This window comes from Poecilia mexicana, unplaced genomic scaffold (genome assembly GCF_051168715.1).
Source record: "Poecilia mexicana isolate PSO_F unplaced genomic scaffold, ASM5116871v1 scaffold_14, whole genome shotgun sequence".
Taxonomy (NCBI): Eukaryota; Metazoa; Chordata; class Actinopteri; order Cyprinodontiformes; family Poeciliidae; genus Poecilia; species Poecilia mexicana.
In genome coordinates this window covers 26378675-26397895 of record NW_028263383.1, presented here as the reverse complement: position 1 = coordinate 26397895, position 19221 = coordinate 26378675, and the positions used below count along the sequence as shown (strand labels likewise).

General features: G+C 36.5%; 1 protein-coding gene across 1 annotated transcript in view; it reads left to right on the top strand.

The window, feature by feature from the left end:
• Positions 1-13259, top strand: part of klf8 (Kruppel like factor 8) — a 70762-nt gene extending 57503 nt beyond the window's left edge. Inside the window, exons 5-7 of the mRNA XM_088012436.1 lie at positions 205-316; positions 3803-3942; positions 4796-13259. Of these exons, the coding sequence (XP_087868562.1) occupies positions 205-316; positions 3803-3942; positions 4796-4977 (434 nt within the window). The 3' untranslated portion in view covers positions 4978-13259. The remainder of the gene's footprint in view (positions 1-204; positions 317-3802; positions 3943-4795) is intronic.
• Positions 13260-19221: the final 5962 nt, after the last annotated feature.

Genomic DNA, 19221 nt, shown 5'->3' with positions numbered 1-19221 from the left:
CCTCCGATACGCATTCAGACTCAGACAGCCTTTGTCTTGCCAACTTGCCTAAATCCTGACATTGTAATTCTCCAATTAACCCCCTGCTGTTCTATTCTCTGCTGTCCACCCATCCCCACCGCTTTTCCATCTTCCACCATCTCCACCTTCTCATCCGTTTAAACAACTGATTTATGTTTTCCATCATCCTCTCCTTTCCTGCAGTTCGGATCAAGCCGGGTTCGACGTCTCCAGTGGAGTATCAGAGTGACAGCGATGCAGAGAGCGGTACAGAGTCCGGATCGGCCTCCCTCAGCGCCCAGAGCATTGACGCAGGGTGAGTGCATCCGTCCGTCCGTCCGTCCGTCCGTCCATCCATCCTTCCATCCATCCATCCATGCAGTTAGCCAGCATCAGACATAGCAATCAAAACAACAGCTCTCTTTCTACTCCCACTTATCCTGTTAAAAGTTAAAGTTCATTACCGTTAATAGAAGACGGTACAACTCTGTTTTTTTATGTTGTTTGAAAAGATTTGCAAAGTTGCATTTAAGTGAAACATGAGTCTTATGGAACAGTGTCCAGTTCCATTTCTGCTGCATCAGACCGTAGCAGAAATGTCTGATCATAATGTTCAGCTCCTTGTTTGAAGAAACTCACACAAAGCACATCAGCAGAAACATGTCGTTCTGTCAAGCATGTTGGTGGAGGGGTCATGCTGTGGGCCTGCCATAAGCTCTTCTGTTGATCATCAAATACTGAGAAAAATGTCAGATCATCCCACTTGACGGCTGTGTTTAACTAGGACTTAGACCAAAAAACATCAAAAACACAAGTCCAGGTCTATCAATTAGCATATGTTTGCAGCCACTGGAGTCGCCCCCTGCTGGTTAGCTTTGCACTTAACATATTCACAATGCCTTTCCGCAACGTTAATGAGAAGTGGAAGTTTTCACAATACTGTCTTTTTGCAAGTCAATTTCAAAATGATCTTTAAGCCTGTTTTATTTTTTGCTTTCGTCTTGATTTTCAAGATAACTTCTTTAACAAACTTGATTGATTCTCTCTGCTGAAATAAACAACAAATGGTCAAAAGTTTTTCTACACACCTTGACCAACTAATGTTTTTTTTTTTTTTCAATTATCAGCGTGGAAGATAACCATTAAAACATGATTAACTGTGGAAGGTGCAGTATTTCTTTGTAAGTCGCTGAAGCTGTTGATATGCCATTAATGTGACGTCAGCTGACTCTAGAAGCCATACTACAAGTCAGCAGGGTCAGAAAGAGAGTGCAATGTGCAGCAGGGTTTATAAGAAATTCGGTCTTTGCGTGGGTCACCTCCTTCGCCTGCAGGCTCCTGACTAATTACATTACTGCAGTGAAGCCATGACTGGATGCTTATATAACCTTATATAACCCATCGTACAGCTGAACACACTGGAGACGCCCAGGCTGCAACACAGGAAGACAAAGTGTGCAGAGAGACTGGAGGTGCAGTCTGCATGCTTCATAAAAAGAAGTCTGAGATGTTGCAGAAACACTTCTCTGTGTGTGTGTGTGTGTGTGTGTTAGTGTCCAGTGGGTTCATTAGAAGATCAGCAGAGTTTCTGCCACACCCGCATGGGCGCGGCGCTGTTACTTAACTGTATTTCCAGGGTGTGGAAGCTGATGGTTTGTTCAGTTCTGTAATCTACATGTGTGTGCATGACGGAGAGTCTGCCTTGTAAAAACTCTGCACATTAGTGGAGTATTTTATATTTATAATGAAGATTATTTGGACAGTTGTGCGTTTGTGTGTCTGTGTGAGAGGAAAAAAAAGGGATTGCTTGTGTGACTGTGTGTTGCTGGGCAGGGCTGTCCCAGAACCGGGGTGTAAACAAGGGTTACGTAATGCAGTTTGCCGTCACACCTCTTTGTAAGATGGACTTGGAGATCAGTGATTTTTTTTTTGTTCCTCTATACCATTCATTAACCCCCCTCCCTCTCCACTCCCAAAAAAAGCTTTCTAAAATGGATACTTCAGCAGAAAAGAGAAAAGTAGATCAGAGTGAAACTAAAGACAGTAAAACATTTGAGGAAGACAGAAAGGAAAAAACGGAATGATTTGAATACATGACGAAGAGAGAGAGGTTCATGGTAAAATACAGTAGGTTGTCTTGAGAAGCTGTTAGAGAGTGTATGTGTGACGCCACCTGCTGGGCAGAGATGACACTACAACATTATTTTATTGATATTCCCAGAACTGATGCCTGCTTGTATTTTAGAAAAACAACAACAAAAAAAATATTTTCAGGACTTTACTCTTAACTAGAAAAATCTCCATTTTTGGGGAAAACTCAAAGGGAATTCTCTAAGCCAAACTGATGAGCTCAACTAAAGAAAGAACTTGTAAGAAAACAAATCTGCCATAAATATTCAAAGAAAAACCTTCATAGAGATGTAGAAATATACTGAACAATCAAAGCTTGAGCTAATGCTAAATATTGTTCAAGAAGTTGATGTCTGAACCTGATCAGCTGAAAATGAGAGCTGATGGCTGAAAAACTGAATGAAGTCAAAGTGAAATCCATTGATAGTCAACAGGTAGTACTTTGACTGTTCTTAGGCCCCTTGTGCTCACAGGCCTGTAACGGTTAATAAATTCATTACTTTCATGCACTTATGCCTAAATGTTCCTTAGTCTACCTGAGTCTTTCCTGATCTACATTGATTAGTTGTCAAACTATACAACTTAACTCAGACTGGCTTCCTAAGCTTAACTTCAGATAATATGAATTACAACAACATATAATTTCATTTTTGGATTATTAGATTAGATTATTTTTGAGTTGAACTGAATGCCTGTTAGCTAACCGTTTACCATGCTAACAGCAGCTTATTTATTATAACTAGCTGAAATGCTAAAATAAGCAGATCTATGGTTGCTAACATTTAGTTAAGTTGAAATCAGTTCACGTGCTACCATTAACTAACACACTAACATTAACATGTTAGCTTATGCCAACCAAATCTGTTATGCTAACAGCAGTTTATGTGCTATCATTATCTAAAAGGACCATTACTTACACAGTTAGCAGAAGTTCTTGTTTAATGATGCTCCAGCTCATGTTATATTTTCACAGGCAAAGCTGAAGCAGTAGTTTCTTCTATAACCACTACTGAAACTAGTTTTAATTTTGGAAGCTCCTATCACTGAAAAACTTTACTGTTTCAGAAATAGCATTGCAATTGTAACTGAGATAAACACAACCGACAACTTTATATATAAAATACAGTGGTGTTTGCACATAAATATAGACGTTAGCATAAACAAACACAATCTTCCCTGTTCTGTTGTACCACCTGGTCCCGATGTGCTGGTACTCCAACATTCTTCCAGTGAATAAGCTACATGTTTAATCTGATAAGACTCTCACAAAGGAAATGCTGAGCCAAGGATACCCTGGTCATTTTCCAGTGAAAGACAGATGAAGGTTGGAAATGGGCTGAAATTGATTTTCCCTTTCATTTGTGGGTCTAAATTCCAATACAATAATAATATATCCTACATCCCATACACTTTCTGGCATTATCAAAGTCAACCAGTCACAGACAGTTTTGATTAGCTTTCTTCTGAAGAGAATCAATAAGTGGTGGTATTATTAAGGTAGAAAACTGGGTTTACTTCCACCTAACTTCCATAAATCCAGGATTGCTCTTATTCATTGATGTGATTTTTGTCTTTTAAAAAGAGGTTACACAAACTGACATGAGATAAAGAAATGGTATTGTATTTTCAGTGTCCAGCACCACTAACTCCTACTTGCATCTTTCTGTCCCAGGTCAGTTATAGACTTGGAACCTGTTGACCCCGATACACTAGACCTAAAGAGGCGGAGGATCCACATGTGTGACTATGAAGGCTGTAAAAAAGTTTATACCAAGAGCTCTCACCTCAAAGCCCACAGGAGGATACACACAGGTAAAAGGAAAGCGACCAGCTCACGTCACCAAAAACATCTAAAAACAACATTTTTGCCTTTGACAATAATGGCATTTTCTTTGGCTGAAATCTGAATTTTTATTTTTTATTTTTTTTTGCATGCTCATTCTCACTAATAATTAAATGCGACTACAATCAGACTTCTTTGTGAACGGCTTAAAGCAAGTGAGAGACTGAAAAAGGGCTACTTTGACTGGGTTTATCTGAAAAAAAAAATTAAAATTAAATAAAAAAAATAATATAATGCAAAACTATTAAATAGTTTCATACATTACATAGTAAGTCAAGAAATGTTTAAATACTACTGGCAATGCAAAAAATAAACATATTTGTATGCTTAACCACATATTCCACAAAATTGCTGTGGGTTTTTTTATTTGTTGGTAGTGATTTATTTTTTTTCCGTCCAACAAATACACTTATTAGACAAAAAAAACAACTGTCTGTGATTGCCTTTAAGTTGAGAACACAGTTGTGTGCACGTTAAAAAACGTACTTTGCATGTGAAAGGCTAAAAATGTTGCATGTCTTTTGGCCCTCCTGGATTTTCATACATGAGGAGCAAGGAAGCCAGGGTTTATCAGAGTTGTGACAGAATACGTGTGGAGTTTGTGTGATTTAAACGCACACACCATTAATTATTGTTAGATATATGTGCTTAAATCAGTCTCACTGCACACCCAGAGTCGGTTTTTGAGCAAAACTGGAGGAAAGGTGAAGGTGCTAAGACATCAACATTCCCCTTGGGTGTGAGGTCCATGTATGAATTATGTACAGTTTAGATGCTTAAAGCTCCTGCTTATGTAACAATGATTGTTGTGTTTATTTCTAGGAGAGAAGCCGTACCACTGTACTTGGGAGGGCTGCACCTGGCGCTTCGCCCGCTCCGACGAGCTCACCCGACACTTCCGCAAGCACACAGGAATCAAACCTTTCCGGTGCACGGAATGCGACCGCTCTTTCTCCCGGTCTGACCATTTGTCCCTTCACCGCCGCCGCCACGTGATGATGTGAACTCCCCTCCAAAACCAGCCCATCGAACCGACCTCCGACCCTCTCGGGTTCCCAGAGTCCACCCGCGTAGACAAGAGCCTCCATGATGTTCCACGTTTTGCGTCCAGGATTTCTAAACACAATCTGCAGAGGCGGAACAAGAACACTTCCTCCTTCTCTCCACGTTGAAATTACAGGACAACTGGGAGTGTGTCTGCATACGTGTTTATGCATGGTGGATTTATTAATTATCTTCATTGTGCACCTCAGTTCAGTCCTATCTCAAAATCCTGAACTCAGTTTTTGAATAGCAATGGAATAAGAAGATGGGACTGAAACTCACTCATTCATCCCTCCATCCATCCATCAGTCCATCCAAGGGAGAGGAGGAAGAGTAGGGGATACAAAGAGGTTGTTCAGTGTTTTTTAAAAACCTAATGTAACTTGGATGTCACTTCAGTTGCTGTTTTCTTTTTTCTTTTTTTTTTTATTCTGAATTCAGTGTAAGTCTGGAGTTGGTGAAGAGTTGTTCAGTCGCTCCTCAAAGAATCCAGGAACCTGGATTCTTTGAGGATCCAGGTTCTCACAAAGTCAAAGGAATGTTGACTTTGTGTTTAAGCCCTGTGCTGTCACATGAGATTTAGCTGTGTGATCAAACAACAATTCACAATGAAGAACGCCATCTAACATCCTAGTAAATTTATTACTGACGTGTTGCAGAGCAAGAATGGTTTGAGTTGAATCCTTTCTGTTCAATACAAATAAGCAACATAAATGCTGGAAAATTAGGGATACCAGTGACTTTTTGCTGGTGCATCTCAATAAATTGCACCAACAAAAAATTACAACTATTTATTGCAGTTGTAATTTTAAAAGGAAGATTCCTGTACTGCATTGAAAATTTCACTAAGAATAACATAATTCTAGCTTTTTTTTTTTGATGATTAGCAGCATTACAACTATTACATCAGACCAATAAAAAATGATTTAAATAGAGAAATGTGGGCATATTGAAAAGTGTGCATTATACAGTTGTTGGTCGGGAGTCGTTTTGCATGAATTCCTGCATCAATGCAGCGTGGCACGGAGGTGATCAGCCTGAGACTAGAAGGTGGTTTATAAATGACCTTTAGCTCGCCTTCGTTGGTGGATCTGGTTTCTCTCAACTTTTAAGTCACATCATAGTAAATGTTTACTCAAGATTTTTAATGAATGGAGGAAATTTAACTGACCTCCTGGGGCTCCTTGCAAACACAGCCTCCAATATTTATGGATTAAGTACTTCGCCGACTCCATGTTGCGAACCCACCTGCAGCAGCTGAAGTGACGTCTCCGGTGTCCTGGTCCTCAAACCAACCCACCTTCCTGCCTCTCCTTGGTACATGGAGCTGGAAGACTGTGAACTTTTTAAAGACTGATTTGTTTTTTGTTTTTTCAGTGCGTCAGTCACATTGTTTATGTTCTCCCTCCACCTCTCCCTCGGGCGTGCACACACCTTTCCAATCCTTCTTTGGCAACAGTATTTGCTTTGTATGCGTTCTTATTGGTGTTTTACAAAAAAAAAAAGAAAAAAGAAAGAAAGCTAGGCCTTTGGTGAACAGTTTTCTATTCCCTCCAGGTCTGCTGATCTGAACAGTAACAACAACAAAAAAATAAATAAGTCGGATCCTTTTCGTTGATTTTCTGAGGCTGTGAAAAAGATGGAGCAACACAAGTTGTTTAAGAAGACAAACTCTTCATGCAGGGAAATACAATAGGGGGGACTTTTCAGATTGTGTGTTAGTTGCCTGCGTTTGTGTGATTGTGGGTGAGTTTTGAGTTAAAAGAAAAACTAGAAATAATCAGAAATGAACATTTTTACGAGTGTTTATTGCGGGCATTTGTCAACGTTCTTTTACCTCTTGCCCGTTGAGCCTTAATAACTGAAGTCAATCTGTAAGGGCGAAACCAGAACCACTGAGACGAAGTTTGCAGTCCAAACCGTGACGTAATAAATCTAATAAATCATAAATCCAGCAGCTTTTGGAGGTTTTATTAACGCCTAGTCCACACGTAGCCGGATGTCATCCACATGTAAACTCAGTTTAATATCATTAAAAACGATTTGTGTTTCATTGACCCTATATTCTAGCATGGTTACTAAAAGTAGCTCTATCTTTGTTTTCTTTTTATTTTCCCAAAAAATATTCTATAGTCCAAACAAATATATTACATAGAAAGATTTTCAACACAATAAATAATATCAGATTAAACAAAAAAATAATAAAGGAATGATGACATATAAATAATATAAATTAACCGCAATTATTGGTAATGTTGGTGTTAATGTCTTGAAATCTACAATGTAAAATAAATTAAGCAAAAAGAAAAAAAAAACTCAATAAATATATACATAAATGAGTAAAATAATACTATTTTCTTAAATGTGCAAAAAAAAAAAAAACAATTACATATAATAAAGGGTCTCTTACAATGAAAATAAAAACAAAGAATATAAAAAAGGTCTGCTTATGAGATAAAGTTAAATTTATTTTTCACTTATTAATTCTTAAAGCAGCTCAACCACTGTCCACACAAATCCTAGTGCCATGATTTATTCCTTACAGGAAGTCGAGGTTGTTTTGAAGGATGTAATTGGCTGACATAGATTTCAGCTTTGCCCAACACTGCCCCTATGGGTTGGCATGTTTAAAACGATGGTGTGTGGTGTAATTCAGCAGGTTCGTGTTGATGAAGACCTTTCTTAAACGGATCCCGTGGACACAATGTTATTTTTTCAAATGATGTGGCAGAGATATTTGTTTTCATAAAGACCCGGCTACGTGTGTTGAAGACCTTGAAGATGGGGGAGAAAATATGAGAATCTCCACTTGATTAGTTTAAAAATTAATTATGTGAATTTGTTGCACCAGAAATTGCTCCATTTTGCGACTCATGTTCATCTTTGTTGAAACATCCAGTGGCGTACGTCAGGTTTTGACTGTAGGTCGTCTGTCAGAGGTCCTGAATGAAATTACAGGCACTGTGCCGGGCTGTCAGGGTCCATCACGCCTTTGGGTTCAGACCATGGGGAAACTAAAGTGCTCTCCTCACTAGCATTTCTACCCCAAAGGGGGTCAATCCTCTCAGTAAACATACAGTACGCTCCACAAAGTACTGAGCAAATCTGGATTTAATGTTTATTTTTGTTTGTTTGTTTTTGTTTTTTAGTGCTGCTCAGCACATAAATCAAACTGTTGGTGTTTCGGAGCAGAACTGATCCTGTGTACATGTCTTAAACAGGCTGGTTTCCAACCCCTGACCTGGGCTGAACTTGATTATGCAACAAAACGCAGACCTCGCTCCATGCGCTGTTCTGTTCAACTCAGTAAGTAGAGCACTAGCTTGGTAGTTTGAACTCACAAGAACCTTAAAAATGGGGGAACGTCAGGATAGAAGCCCGTGTTGTTGAGCAAAGCCAACAGATTATAAGTTTTTATGGAGGCTTTGTTGGCAATTGAAAGAACCTCTTTTATAGTTCTGGTCTGTTCAGGTGCAAAAAAAAAAAAAAAAAAAAGATATTCTGTTTATAGACCATACAGATTTTTGTCATCATTTAAAAAATTAGAATGTGAGAACTCAATGTTAGTGAATGAAATGGACATGCAGATTTCCTGTGAGCTGAGTGCATGCTGCGACGAGGGCAGATTGTTGCTTGATCTGCAAACTGCAAAAGAAGATCAATCCAAATACAGTCACTGGATCTGATTCAGGATTTTAACAGGTTTTGGTGTAAATCAGTGGAAGCTAGTTAGAAGAAATAGGAAAAATTGGTAACTCTCCACATAAAAACGAATGTTTAAAATCCTAACTCAGTTCAGTCACTTGTTTGGAGGGACATTTTTCTTTTTACTTGAGCAGACCAACACAATAGTCCCAGTTTTCTTATCATCCCCCCTTGCTTCAAGTAAAAAAAAAGAAAAAGTTACTAAGCACATCTTTTTAGAAGAGTTTATGCATTTGATTGCAATTTTCTTTCTTTTGTAAACTGTTGATAAGACATTAAGGACAAATAATTAAAAGAAATCCATGTACATAACTGTATATAATCAGAAAGTGCAGAGTAAATGTAACGGGTGAATTTCTATTTTTAACACTGACTAGATAATGTGAAAAAAAAAGTTTTTCTTTTTCTTCCTTTGTTGGTTTGATGAAAATGTATTTCATCATGTGTGTTGTCCCCCCAAAATCTAATACATTTGTTTCGTAGTTACTTAAAAAGTGGTCCCACTTGTGTTGTGAACACTTGTGTTGCATGGAGAATAGCTTTGTTTTTTCTTATAGTGACGTTGGTGAGCATGTAAGTGCGTGTGAGACAGTTTGGGCGGGGTGAGAATTTTTATTAAAAAAACAAACAAACAGGGTTTTTATTTTTAAATAGTAAGAGAGCTTAATATTTTATCACTGGACCTGATTTGAATTCTGTCACACAAAAAGCACTCAAATGTTGTTGGTAAGGTTAGCTAAGAGTCAGGTGTGGTCAACAGAAACAGACTTACGGGGTTAAATCAGAAGCTAGCTTCACATTTTTTATTTCTGTAGAAAGTTTGAAAAGTTCCCAAATAGTACACAAAAGATTCTAACATACTAATAGATTCTATTTTATACAAATAAAATACATTACCACAAAATGATTTCAGCCATACAAGTAAAATGATCTTTAACTTAGATGCTACATAAACTTAGCTCACTAGCGTTTAAGGAAGGTTAAAGTAACAATTGTGAACTACTTCTCTTTACAACATGTTTTTTTCAGTATAGTTTTAGATATTAATGTCACCATAAAACTCAAACAAAAGACAAAATGCTTACGACAAATGTTGAGGCAAATGGAGCAATACTAGCTTGTGATGCTTTTAACATTTCAGCTTTTAATTTTAAATGTTTTACATTTTATTTTTCTTTTAACTTAAAAATACCATTAAATAGATAGTTTCATCTGGAAACGTTGAAGAGATTACAAGTCTTATTCTACTAACTCTAAATGGGTAGCTAATTCACTCAAATGAAACACTAGCTGGTAATATCCAAGGTGGACCAGAAATAAAATTCAAATTTTCTTAATTAATAGGTGTTTTTCAAACTTCATGTAGCTGTTGATCCCATTGCTGAAATGCATAAAGAATGAAAGGTCAAACTAAAGAAGCTAAATCTTGAAGAAACAGATTCACGAAGGCACAAAAGCTGACATTTCCAGTACTTTACCAATTCATTAATAAAATTAAAATTTCTGTATTTTTTTAAAGCTAAACTATACAAATCCTCTAAAATTATAAATTATGTTTTAAGTCAGAGAGCTACAATCCCTGACCAATAAATCTACCTACAAGCTAGTTTACACAGATGCTATCTAACTTTAATGTACTAGATGCTAGCATTTATGATGGAGTAAGAAATCAAATGTTAATTTTATTTTTTATTGGAAGTTTTTCAATTTATTAGCTACAGTTGGAGATACAAATGCCACAATCTAAATGTGAGAGACACTCTAACTAAGAAGCAATGTCCATGAGAACAAAGTTTACTAAAGCTTCTCCGAAGCGGTTGTCACAAAACTAGCTTGTACAGGACAAACATGTGGTGCTTTAACATTTCAGATTGTAAATTCAAATGTTATCTTTTTTAAAGTACACTGATAATCTGTTTGAGAAACTTAAATGAATATTACTAGCCCTGACCAGCAAACTTAGGATGGAGCTAATTCATTAAGATGGTACATAATACACAAACATATTAGCTAATTGCATTTATAGGTGGGTTAGGATAACAAGTGGTATTTTTCCTGTTTTAATATGAGATTTTTCAACCAATTTCTTTTGTATATACTGATGTCATAGAGTATTATGAGCTAAAACTCAAAGAAGTAATGAGAAAGCACATCTAAAGATTTCTAGAATTCTAATGGAGCAATGCTAGCAATGCTAACTTGTATAGAACAAATGTGAGGTGCTTTAACATTTCAGCTTATGAATTCATATTTTTTGAGGGTTTTCCTTTTAAGTTAAAGTGAAAAATCCTTTAAATTTGGGCATTATTTATAGAAAAATGTGAAGACATCCCTAGCACTGACTGCTAAAGCTATAATTTTCAGATTGTTACAAGCAGTTGATATTGAATTGTACTTGATTTTAAATCTTTTCAATGAAGAAATACCTTAACATTGAGGATGATGTTGAAGAGGCAGAATTGATGCTGAAAAAAGCTTAATTTTTCATCATATAAAAGAAATAGGAAATACTTACTTAAAAGCAAGATAACTTAACATTTTTCACTTGCTTGCCTAATAAAAAAACTCATTGGAGCAACAGAAGTCAATAAACATTTGCCAGACAAATCAAAAAGTCAAACAAAACAATATTTTTTTGAGCGATGTGGATTTCCTGAGGTTAACAACTTCTTTGAAAGCTATTAGAAGCTGCATAACATTAGCAAACTAGCAAGAAGATGAATTATGCCAATTTAAAAGTTGTTTTCTTTCTTTTTTAGTATTTTCAAACCCATTCCAGGAATAGATCTAAAAAATCTCAAATTGATGATCCAATGTCTTGTTGGGACATAGTTTTACTGAAGCTACAGATTTTCTTGAACTGAACAGGTGAAACTTGGCTTAGTGAGTGATTTATGTTTGAGCCAAGAAGTAGAAACTTTTCTTGTTTTCTGTTGAACATTTCTACAGAGCTGTAAAATAATCTGGAAGTTGGAACCCCAGCTTTAAGAATTTGGATAATGACTTAAACATTTCATAGACTCTCCAGGAAGATGCTGTGACCCCACCGAATCTGGTTTATTACTTAGTAAAGCCAACCAAAATGGATACTTGAAACTATTATGATTATTATTTCAGCAATATTGTGGAGCTTCCAGATTAAATTTTAAATCAAATATGTTTTGGCAAAGGCAAACGTATCACAGTCAGATAAAGCAAAACTTTATGGCAAACTAGAACTGAATTCTGTTGGAAAACAAACAAGCTGTACATTTAAAGAGTTTTTATCCTTCACCTTCATTTGAGAAAGTAGCACTTTAGGAGCAAGTTTTGGGAAAATACTTAACAAGCACAAGAAATCACAGAAGCTTTTGTGAGCAAAAACACTTTTCAGCTATAGAGTCACACTAAGGAGAGAGAGCCGGGATGTAAACACCTGGTCACAACGGACAAAGTGTGTTAGTGTGGGATTTGGAGGGTAAAATGTCCAGTGTGAAACAATGAGAAAAAGTATTTGCTCCCTAACAAATTTTGTCGGTTTTTGGCAAACTAAATATTTCACATCAACAAACAAGTTTAATTATCACACAAAAATGACCACAGAAAATATAAAATGCTGTTTTTAGATGATGACTTACCTTGAGATAGGTACTGTATGAAGAAGGAATTGCTCCCTAAATCAAATAATTGTCTCCATGTATTGCAATACTTGGCAATGAACCTTTTATGAGACTGTGGAAGAATTGTGGTTCTTTTGAGTATAATTCAGGACATGATATGTTGCTCTTTGAGAACATTTAGCCTACTTCATGTTGTCTGATGGGTTCTTTTTAAGTAATTCCTTGATTTGCAAATCTGATTTGATCACATCAAATTGAAAATTGAAATTGACCTTTCCAAAAAATACTGATCGTCTTGTTATAAAAAAGTATGGAACAACTTCTTTCAGGATATTAAAATGCATTTAATGATAGAAAATCTTTAAAGCTAAACCAAAATAAATCTGTAAGAAAGCAAATACTTTTTCATGCTTCTATACACTTAACTTTCCTGTTCTGGTTGTTTTTTCTTTGTTTATCAGATCTTTTGTTGTTCAGTATTCTTCAGAGTTTTTATTTTTGTCGGGCTTTTTTATGTACACAAACGGGAATGTCCATCTGTGAAACATATTTTAAGAGTTTGACCCCTGCTGAGACGTCACCGCCTGTGTCCGTCTGTGTGCCTCGACCCACCGTGAATCATTTCTCCCGCAAAACCCAGAACTTTTAGGTATTTTCTATTTGAATGCAGTAACTTATGGGCCAGTAGTGTATTTACTCAGTGCAATGCAGTTATCATAATAATACAATTATCAATAATATTTCCTTTCTCTTGATTTTTTTTTTATTTGTACAGAACAAAAGTGTAAAGATCAGTGCGGAAAACGTGAGCTTTTTGATACTGTGACTCATGGTGTTTAAAAGTCGCTTTCTCCCTGTACAGTTGTGATTATTTTGACCCCTTTTCTTCCCTTTCTTCTTCTTTTATAGAATAAAAAATGTTTTTTGGTGCGATTTCATGCCTGCTGTCTCTGTGTTGTCTCTCATATTACAAATTCACAGTGAAAAACAATTGAGGTAAAATCAAGTGAGAAAAAAAAAAAAAAAAAACTAAGTTACTGGATTTTTATCGAAACCAGCAGTTGAGAGGGTAACGCCAGTGACTGGTGCTTCAGGTTGTACTGGTAACGCATGAAGTAAGTTGTCCTTGAACTATTACTAAGCACAATTTCAAAGTTATTTTTGTAGATTGCACAGTGTTTATTCATTTATTCATTTCTCCGCGTTTCAAACTGTACAGTATGGTGCTCTACTGACATTTTGAAGAAATATAGAAGTATTTATTGCTAATATACAATTCTACAACAAACCTTTTGGGCCAGACAAATGTGATTTTTTTCTTATATTACAAGAATAAAGTCATAATTTTATCAGAATTAATTACTAGAAGAGGTAAAATAACCTGAAAAAGCTTTGATACAGTTAGGTCTGATGTGACCAGATTGGCTAGTCTATGCAGTTCTTTCTTTGAAATGAACACAATCATTTGCACAATTGCTTCAGGTTCTGCCTGCTGATCACAATTTGATACAGACGTGTTACAAAGGTTTAAGTATTTTCTGATTTGTAAAAGCCAATACTGAATTATTACTTGACAAGATGCCCAAATTATTTTTTATGTAGAAGTTATTTTTTTCACTGATTGATTCGTCTAATATTACGACTTTATTCTCACTCTATCACGACATCATTCTTGTATTATTGCTACTTTATGCTCATATTATTACAAATTTATTATAAAGATACCAAATTTTCAGATTTGTATTTGTACAAAAAAAAATTATCCAGGTGACATGTACAATACACTAAAATGTGACAACATATAAAAAGTCCAACAAATAAAAGTATCAGCTTTGTGGTTATGTAAATTCATACATAGTCCCAGAAATGTATTTTATTTTATTTTAAATTTGGCATTTGAACAGTATGTTGTTATTTTCTAATTAACAAAGTAAAGCAGGGCAGTTATTTCTGCCATGTTAGCGTGTGAAACTGAAGCTCAATAGTTACGAAAGACACAAAAATAATCAGATGTTGAGATTGCGTCCACAAGAGGGCGCCACGTAAAAACATAAGAGTAGAAAAGCCAAGAACCAAACACCTGTCTGCCTTCAAGTCTTTCTGAGTTGTGATTTGTTATTGATGTTAAACAAAAATAATGTGTTTTCAAAAACATTCTGACTTTTACTTAAAGAATTGAAAACCAACATACTTAGTTCATTTGCAGCAGGACAAACAATAAATCCACCACAAGGATCTAATGAATAAAAAACTCTCAGAATGACATACTGGATGTTAACAACAACAGAAAGAGGCTCCTTGCTTTACTTTTTAACCCAAACAGGTTTATTGGCTCCAATCAGTCCTGATCGGGTCAATCATTAACACACACGCACGCACACACACACACACCCCCCCCCCCCCCCACACACACACACACACATACACACACTGGTAGTCACTGGATTCTTGCAGATGGAGAGTGAGACATTTACGAGTCATAAATGCAATACAAAGAGAAATCTTTGCTGCTTGATGGCTTGTTGATATGCATTCCGATGTCAGGTCACTGCAGTGTGTCTGACTGAGGACTGCTTTTAATCAAAAGACAAAACTCCCACATTAGAATAGAATAAAATAAATATATCAGGTTTTTATTATTTAGATAAAACTCAAATAAATAAAGTTTATGCCATTATTTGTTTCTAAAATAGCAGAACTGTGGGTTAAACTCTGTAGTCACTAAGGAATCGATTGTCAGCAGTGGAAATAATTCAATGTTTTCATGTCCCTCTGATTATCTCAAAATCTGTATGCAGCTTTATGCTGGAGACAATGAGGCAACACAGGTGACCACAGGTATCGTTTGTCCAGTCATTTTCTAAAGAACAGAAAAATATTAAGAAAGAAATTGTGAAAACTGTTAAAGGGGAAGTGTCCTCATATGTTCTGCTTTATAATTGTTAATCGGAAGAATGTGAAGTCAGTAACTGTAACTGGATGGAAACAGAGACTAAAAAAGGTTTATATGATGGAAAAAAATCAGCTGGATAGTTGAAGCATGTCTTTGTTTTTAAAGTATTTACAAAAAGTTTTGGAAAGAGACTCTAAGAGAACGAGAACACGCTTTTTTTGTTGTTAATTTATTTTGTATTCAATTTTGTCTCTGGTCATGTTTTCTTTTGAATTGTGTAAACCTAAACAAAGAGATCCACAAAAAATATCAATGAATAAATAAAATAAAATCTCCTGGAGCCAAAATGAGCTCATGAGACGACAAGTACCTTGGATCCCACAGCATCACACCTCCTCAACAATAAGTCCTGTTTATGGCATAAAATGCTTTTTGTAACACATTAATTTATTGCTTTAGCAGATTTTTGGTTTTTTGTGACTCTTTCTGTCCCTTTGGAAGACAATGAAGTTGTGTCGGAAACTTTTGGACTTTAAAATTTCTGCAAACGTTTGGGTTAGGATCCTCTGATGAACGCTTTCCTGAGAAAGAACAAACTTAATAAGAACAAACTTAATGAGAAAATGCTTTTCACAGGCATCCGTTTTCCATATCTGATAGAGATCTTCCTGCAGTAGGCTTTTTGCTTGCGGCCACCCTCATGCCTGAAAACTCACAACCACAGCAGAGCATCACAGGGTTTCTTGGAAGCAGCTTTTCCACAGCTCATCGCCACGATCAGCCACCAGTCCAAACTGATTCCTGAATCTTTCTGAGAACGAATTGTTGTCTCAGTAGCATAACCAACGTATAGATGGTGTCCCGCAACATGTCGGTGCAACGCAGCCAAACAGACCAGTTAGTCGTCCATTACATCACGTAACACTCTGTGGATTTGGTGGATCTTTTGTTAAGGCAGCTCTTTACCAAACGATGGATTTAGGCGAACAATGCAGCTGATCCCTGCGTGTCAGAGCGAGAAGTCACAGTCTGCAGGCGCTGAGGGCTGTTTTGACATCTTTTTCTTTTTTTTTTTTTCTTTTGGCTGCTTTCCCTATTTCCACCATCTCACATGTCACCCAGGCATGGCTTGGAAAGCAGTTTCCAAATGAGACACTGTCAGAGTTTTTAAAACAAACAGCGGCATGCAGAAGCAGGAGCTGTGGCCCTGTGTGGAACAGAGGTTCAGGGCCGTCCAGGCATCCTCAACCCTGAAGGTCTGGCAGGCAGGGACTCCTGCCGGGGTGTCCCACTTCAGCATCTCTTGCATTTCAAGTGTTCTGAGAAGAAAGGAGAAGCGTCTCTCAGATTTCTGATAAGGCAATTCAGGAAATTTCATTATGAACATCCTGAGAAATCAGTGCTGGCCTTTGTTGGAACAAGTCACTCATGTCTGGGACTGTTGAGCGGATGTGTTTTGTTAGTTATTGTGACACAAAATCTGAGAGGAAAAGTTCAATCAAACCTGTCAGTTCTACATTTCCACTGTATTATGTTTTAGGACATAATTAAGTCAAATTAACTTATGAACTTGAAAACGATTCTTTGTTTTATTGCTGACCAAGATAAGAAACAAATATTAAGTATTAAAAACTTAATATTAAGTACTCTGGCTTCCTCCCACAGTCCAAAAACATGACTGTTAGGTTAATTGGTTTCTTTAATTTTTCCTTAGTGTGTGTGTGTGTGTGTGTGTGGGTGTGTGTGTGTGTGTGTGTGCGTGTGCGTGCGCGTGTGTGTGTGCGTGTGTGTGCGTGTGTGTGGTTGTTTGTCCTGTCTGTCACTGTGTTGCTCTGCGACAGACTGGTGACCTGTCCAGGGTTCGCTGGAGAAAGTCACCAGCACTTGTAAAGAATATTGATGGATATTAAGTATTTATTTTGATTATTGAAGCTTCTGAACCTTGACCTTAAGATAGCTAGCAGTGCAGCTAACCTAAAGCACTGCTCATAAACATTACTTAAGCCAATGTTTAAGCACTGCACTAACATGGTATTTAGCAAAAGCTAATGGTAAACTGCTAACTCAAATATAAACGCCTAAGTACTTGAGGAGTTCTTAACAGTCGAGAACTTAAACTTCAGCATTTTTCTGAATGTTTACAAAATAATTAAGATTAATTTTAGGGGGAAGTTGGTAAAAACCCTGCAGCACTAAATAGCTCAATAAATTGCTAGCTTCCAGCTACAGATAGATTGTAGCTTATCTACTTAGTGTGTCTGTCACTACTAAATAAATCCAAATAAATAATGTTTCAAAATAACATGGTCAAGTTTAATAAAATCTTAGTAATAAAGATAAATATAGTAATAATAAATTATCAGTACTCAACCAAAGCAACACACAATTAAAGACTGACAGAGGTAGTGAATGCCTGTGGGAAATATCCTACATGTTTTTAAAAATGTATTTATAGCCTTTCTGTACTTTCTGTTCTTCTGAGAGACAGTTAACTTCAAGCAGTTGAACAAGTTTTAACAAGAACGTTTTGTGGAATGAGCCATGTGCTCTGCTGTCAGCTTCACCACAAAGAAAAAAAAAAGTAACTGAGCAGAAAATGGAAGAGCGACTGATGGTTGTAGATAAACAGGTGAGTCATCCGTGTGCCTGTAGCCAAATCTCTGCTGGATCCAGTCCTGAACAACAATCTGCTGTTTGCAAATATGCAATAAAAACTAAAACAAAAAAAGCAACAAAAAACCCCCCATAATATTTACTGAAACTAGAATATTATTATTTAAAAGGAGTAAAGTGTGTAAATACCAGCAGTGATGAAAACACTTAAGAGTTTCTTGGAGTCAGACAGTTTATAGGAGGAAGGATGTATGATAACACTCCTCTGTGCACTATGGATGCAGGTGGAGAAGCAAACCACAGACCAACACAAAGTAGGGGAAGTCTGCAGAGTATAAAAGGATAAAACAGTTTTTTTTTGTCACTAACAATCTTAAAAAGTGTGATATACTTTTTAAGTATTCAGCTGCCCCCTGAGTTAATAGAATTACCTTCCACAGTAAGAGTTGAAAAGTGTTATGTTTGGTTTTTGATGGAGATTCAAACCCAGGCAGGATGGAAGAAGTCTCATGATGATAGTTATGGTTTAAAATTGCAGAATATAGTCATGTTTTCCTTCATTTTGTCTTGTACATGTACAGTTGAAACCAGATATTTACATACACTGAATTAAAAGACACAACAATTTTTTTCTCACTGTCTGAAGTTAAATCATACCAGACTTTTCTTGCTTTAGATCAGCTAGAATTACCAAAATTATTTGGTAATTCTAGCTGTTTATTAAAATGTATGACTTCGGTCAAAACTTTTGGGCTTCTCTCTGCAAATGTCTGATGGATTATGTGATGCATTTGTGTTCATGCGAGTCACAAGTCAATTTTCAATTCAAGGAAAGTTACAAAAAAAATGTTTTCACCATGTTTTTGGAATTTAGCAAATAGAAATAATTTAAAGCAAATTCTAACAAAGTTAAAACAATAACAGTTTGGTCTGATTTAACTTCAGACAGTGAGAAAAAAAATCTGTTTCTATCTTTTTATTCTGTGTGTGTAAATATATGTTTTCCACTGTGTTAGGAACACATTCCAAAATACCTGGATGTCTGGTCTCTGAGGCTCCAGCCTGAAATCATCTTGGCACAAACCTAATGACAGAGTACATTTGGATCTTCATGCACTGAATTACTCTTTGTATTTAATTGTTCCGTCAGAACATCATGCACCTTTGTGTCTTGCACCGCCACTTTGCTAGCGGCATCAACTTTCATATCACGCAAGTTGCAAAAAACTCTGTGTGACTTGAAGAGCCGGAATGGAGCAGAGGAGTTGACACAAAGGAATAATTAACTCAGAATCAAACTTACATCTTCCCGGGAAGACGACGTGGTTGACACGATGTGGAAAGTAAAATAAAAATGCAATTATTAAAAAAAAAAACAAAAACAGAAAGGGATC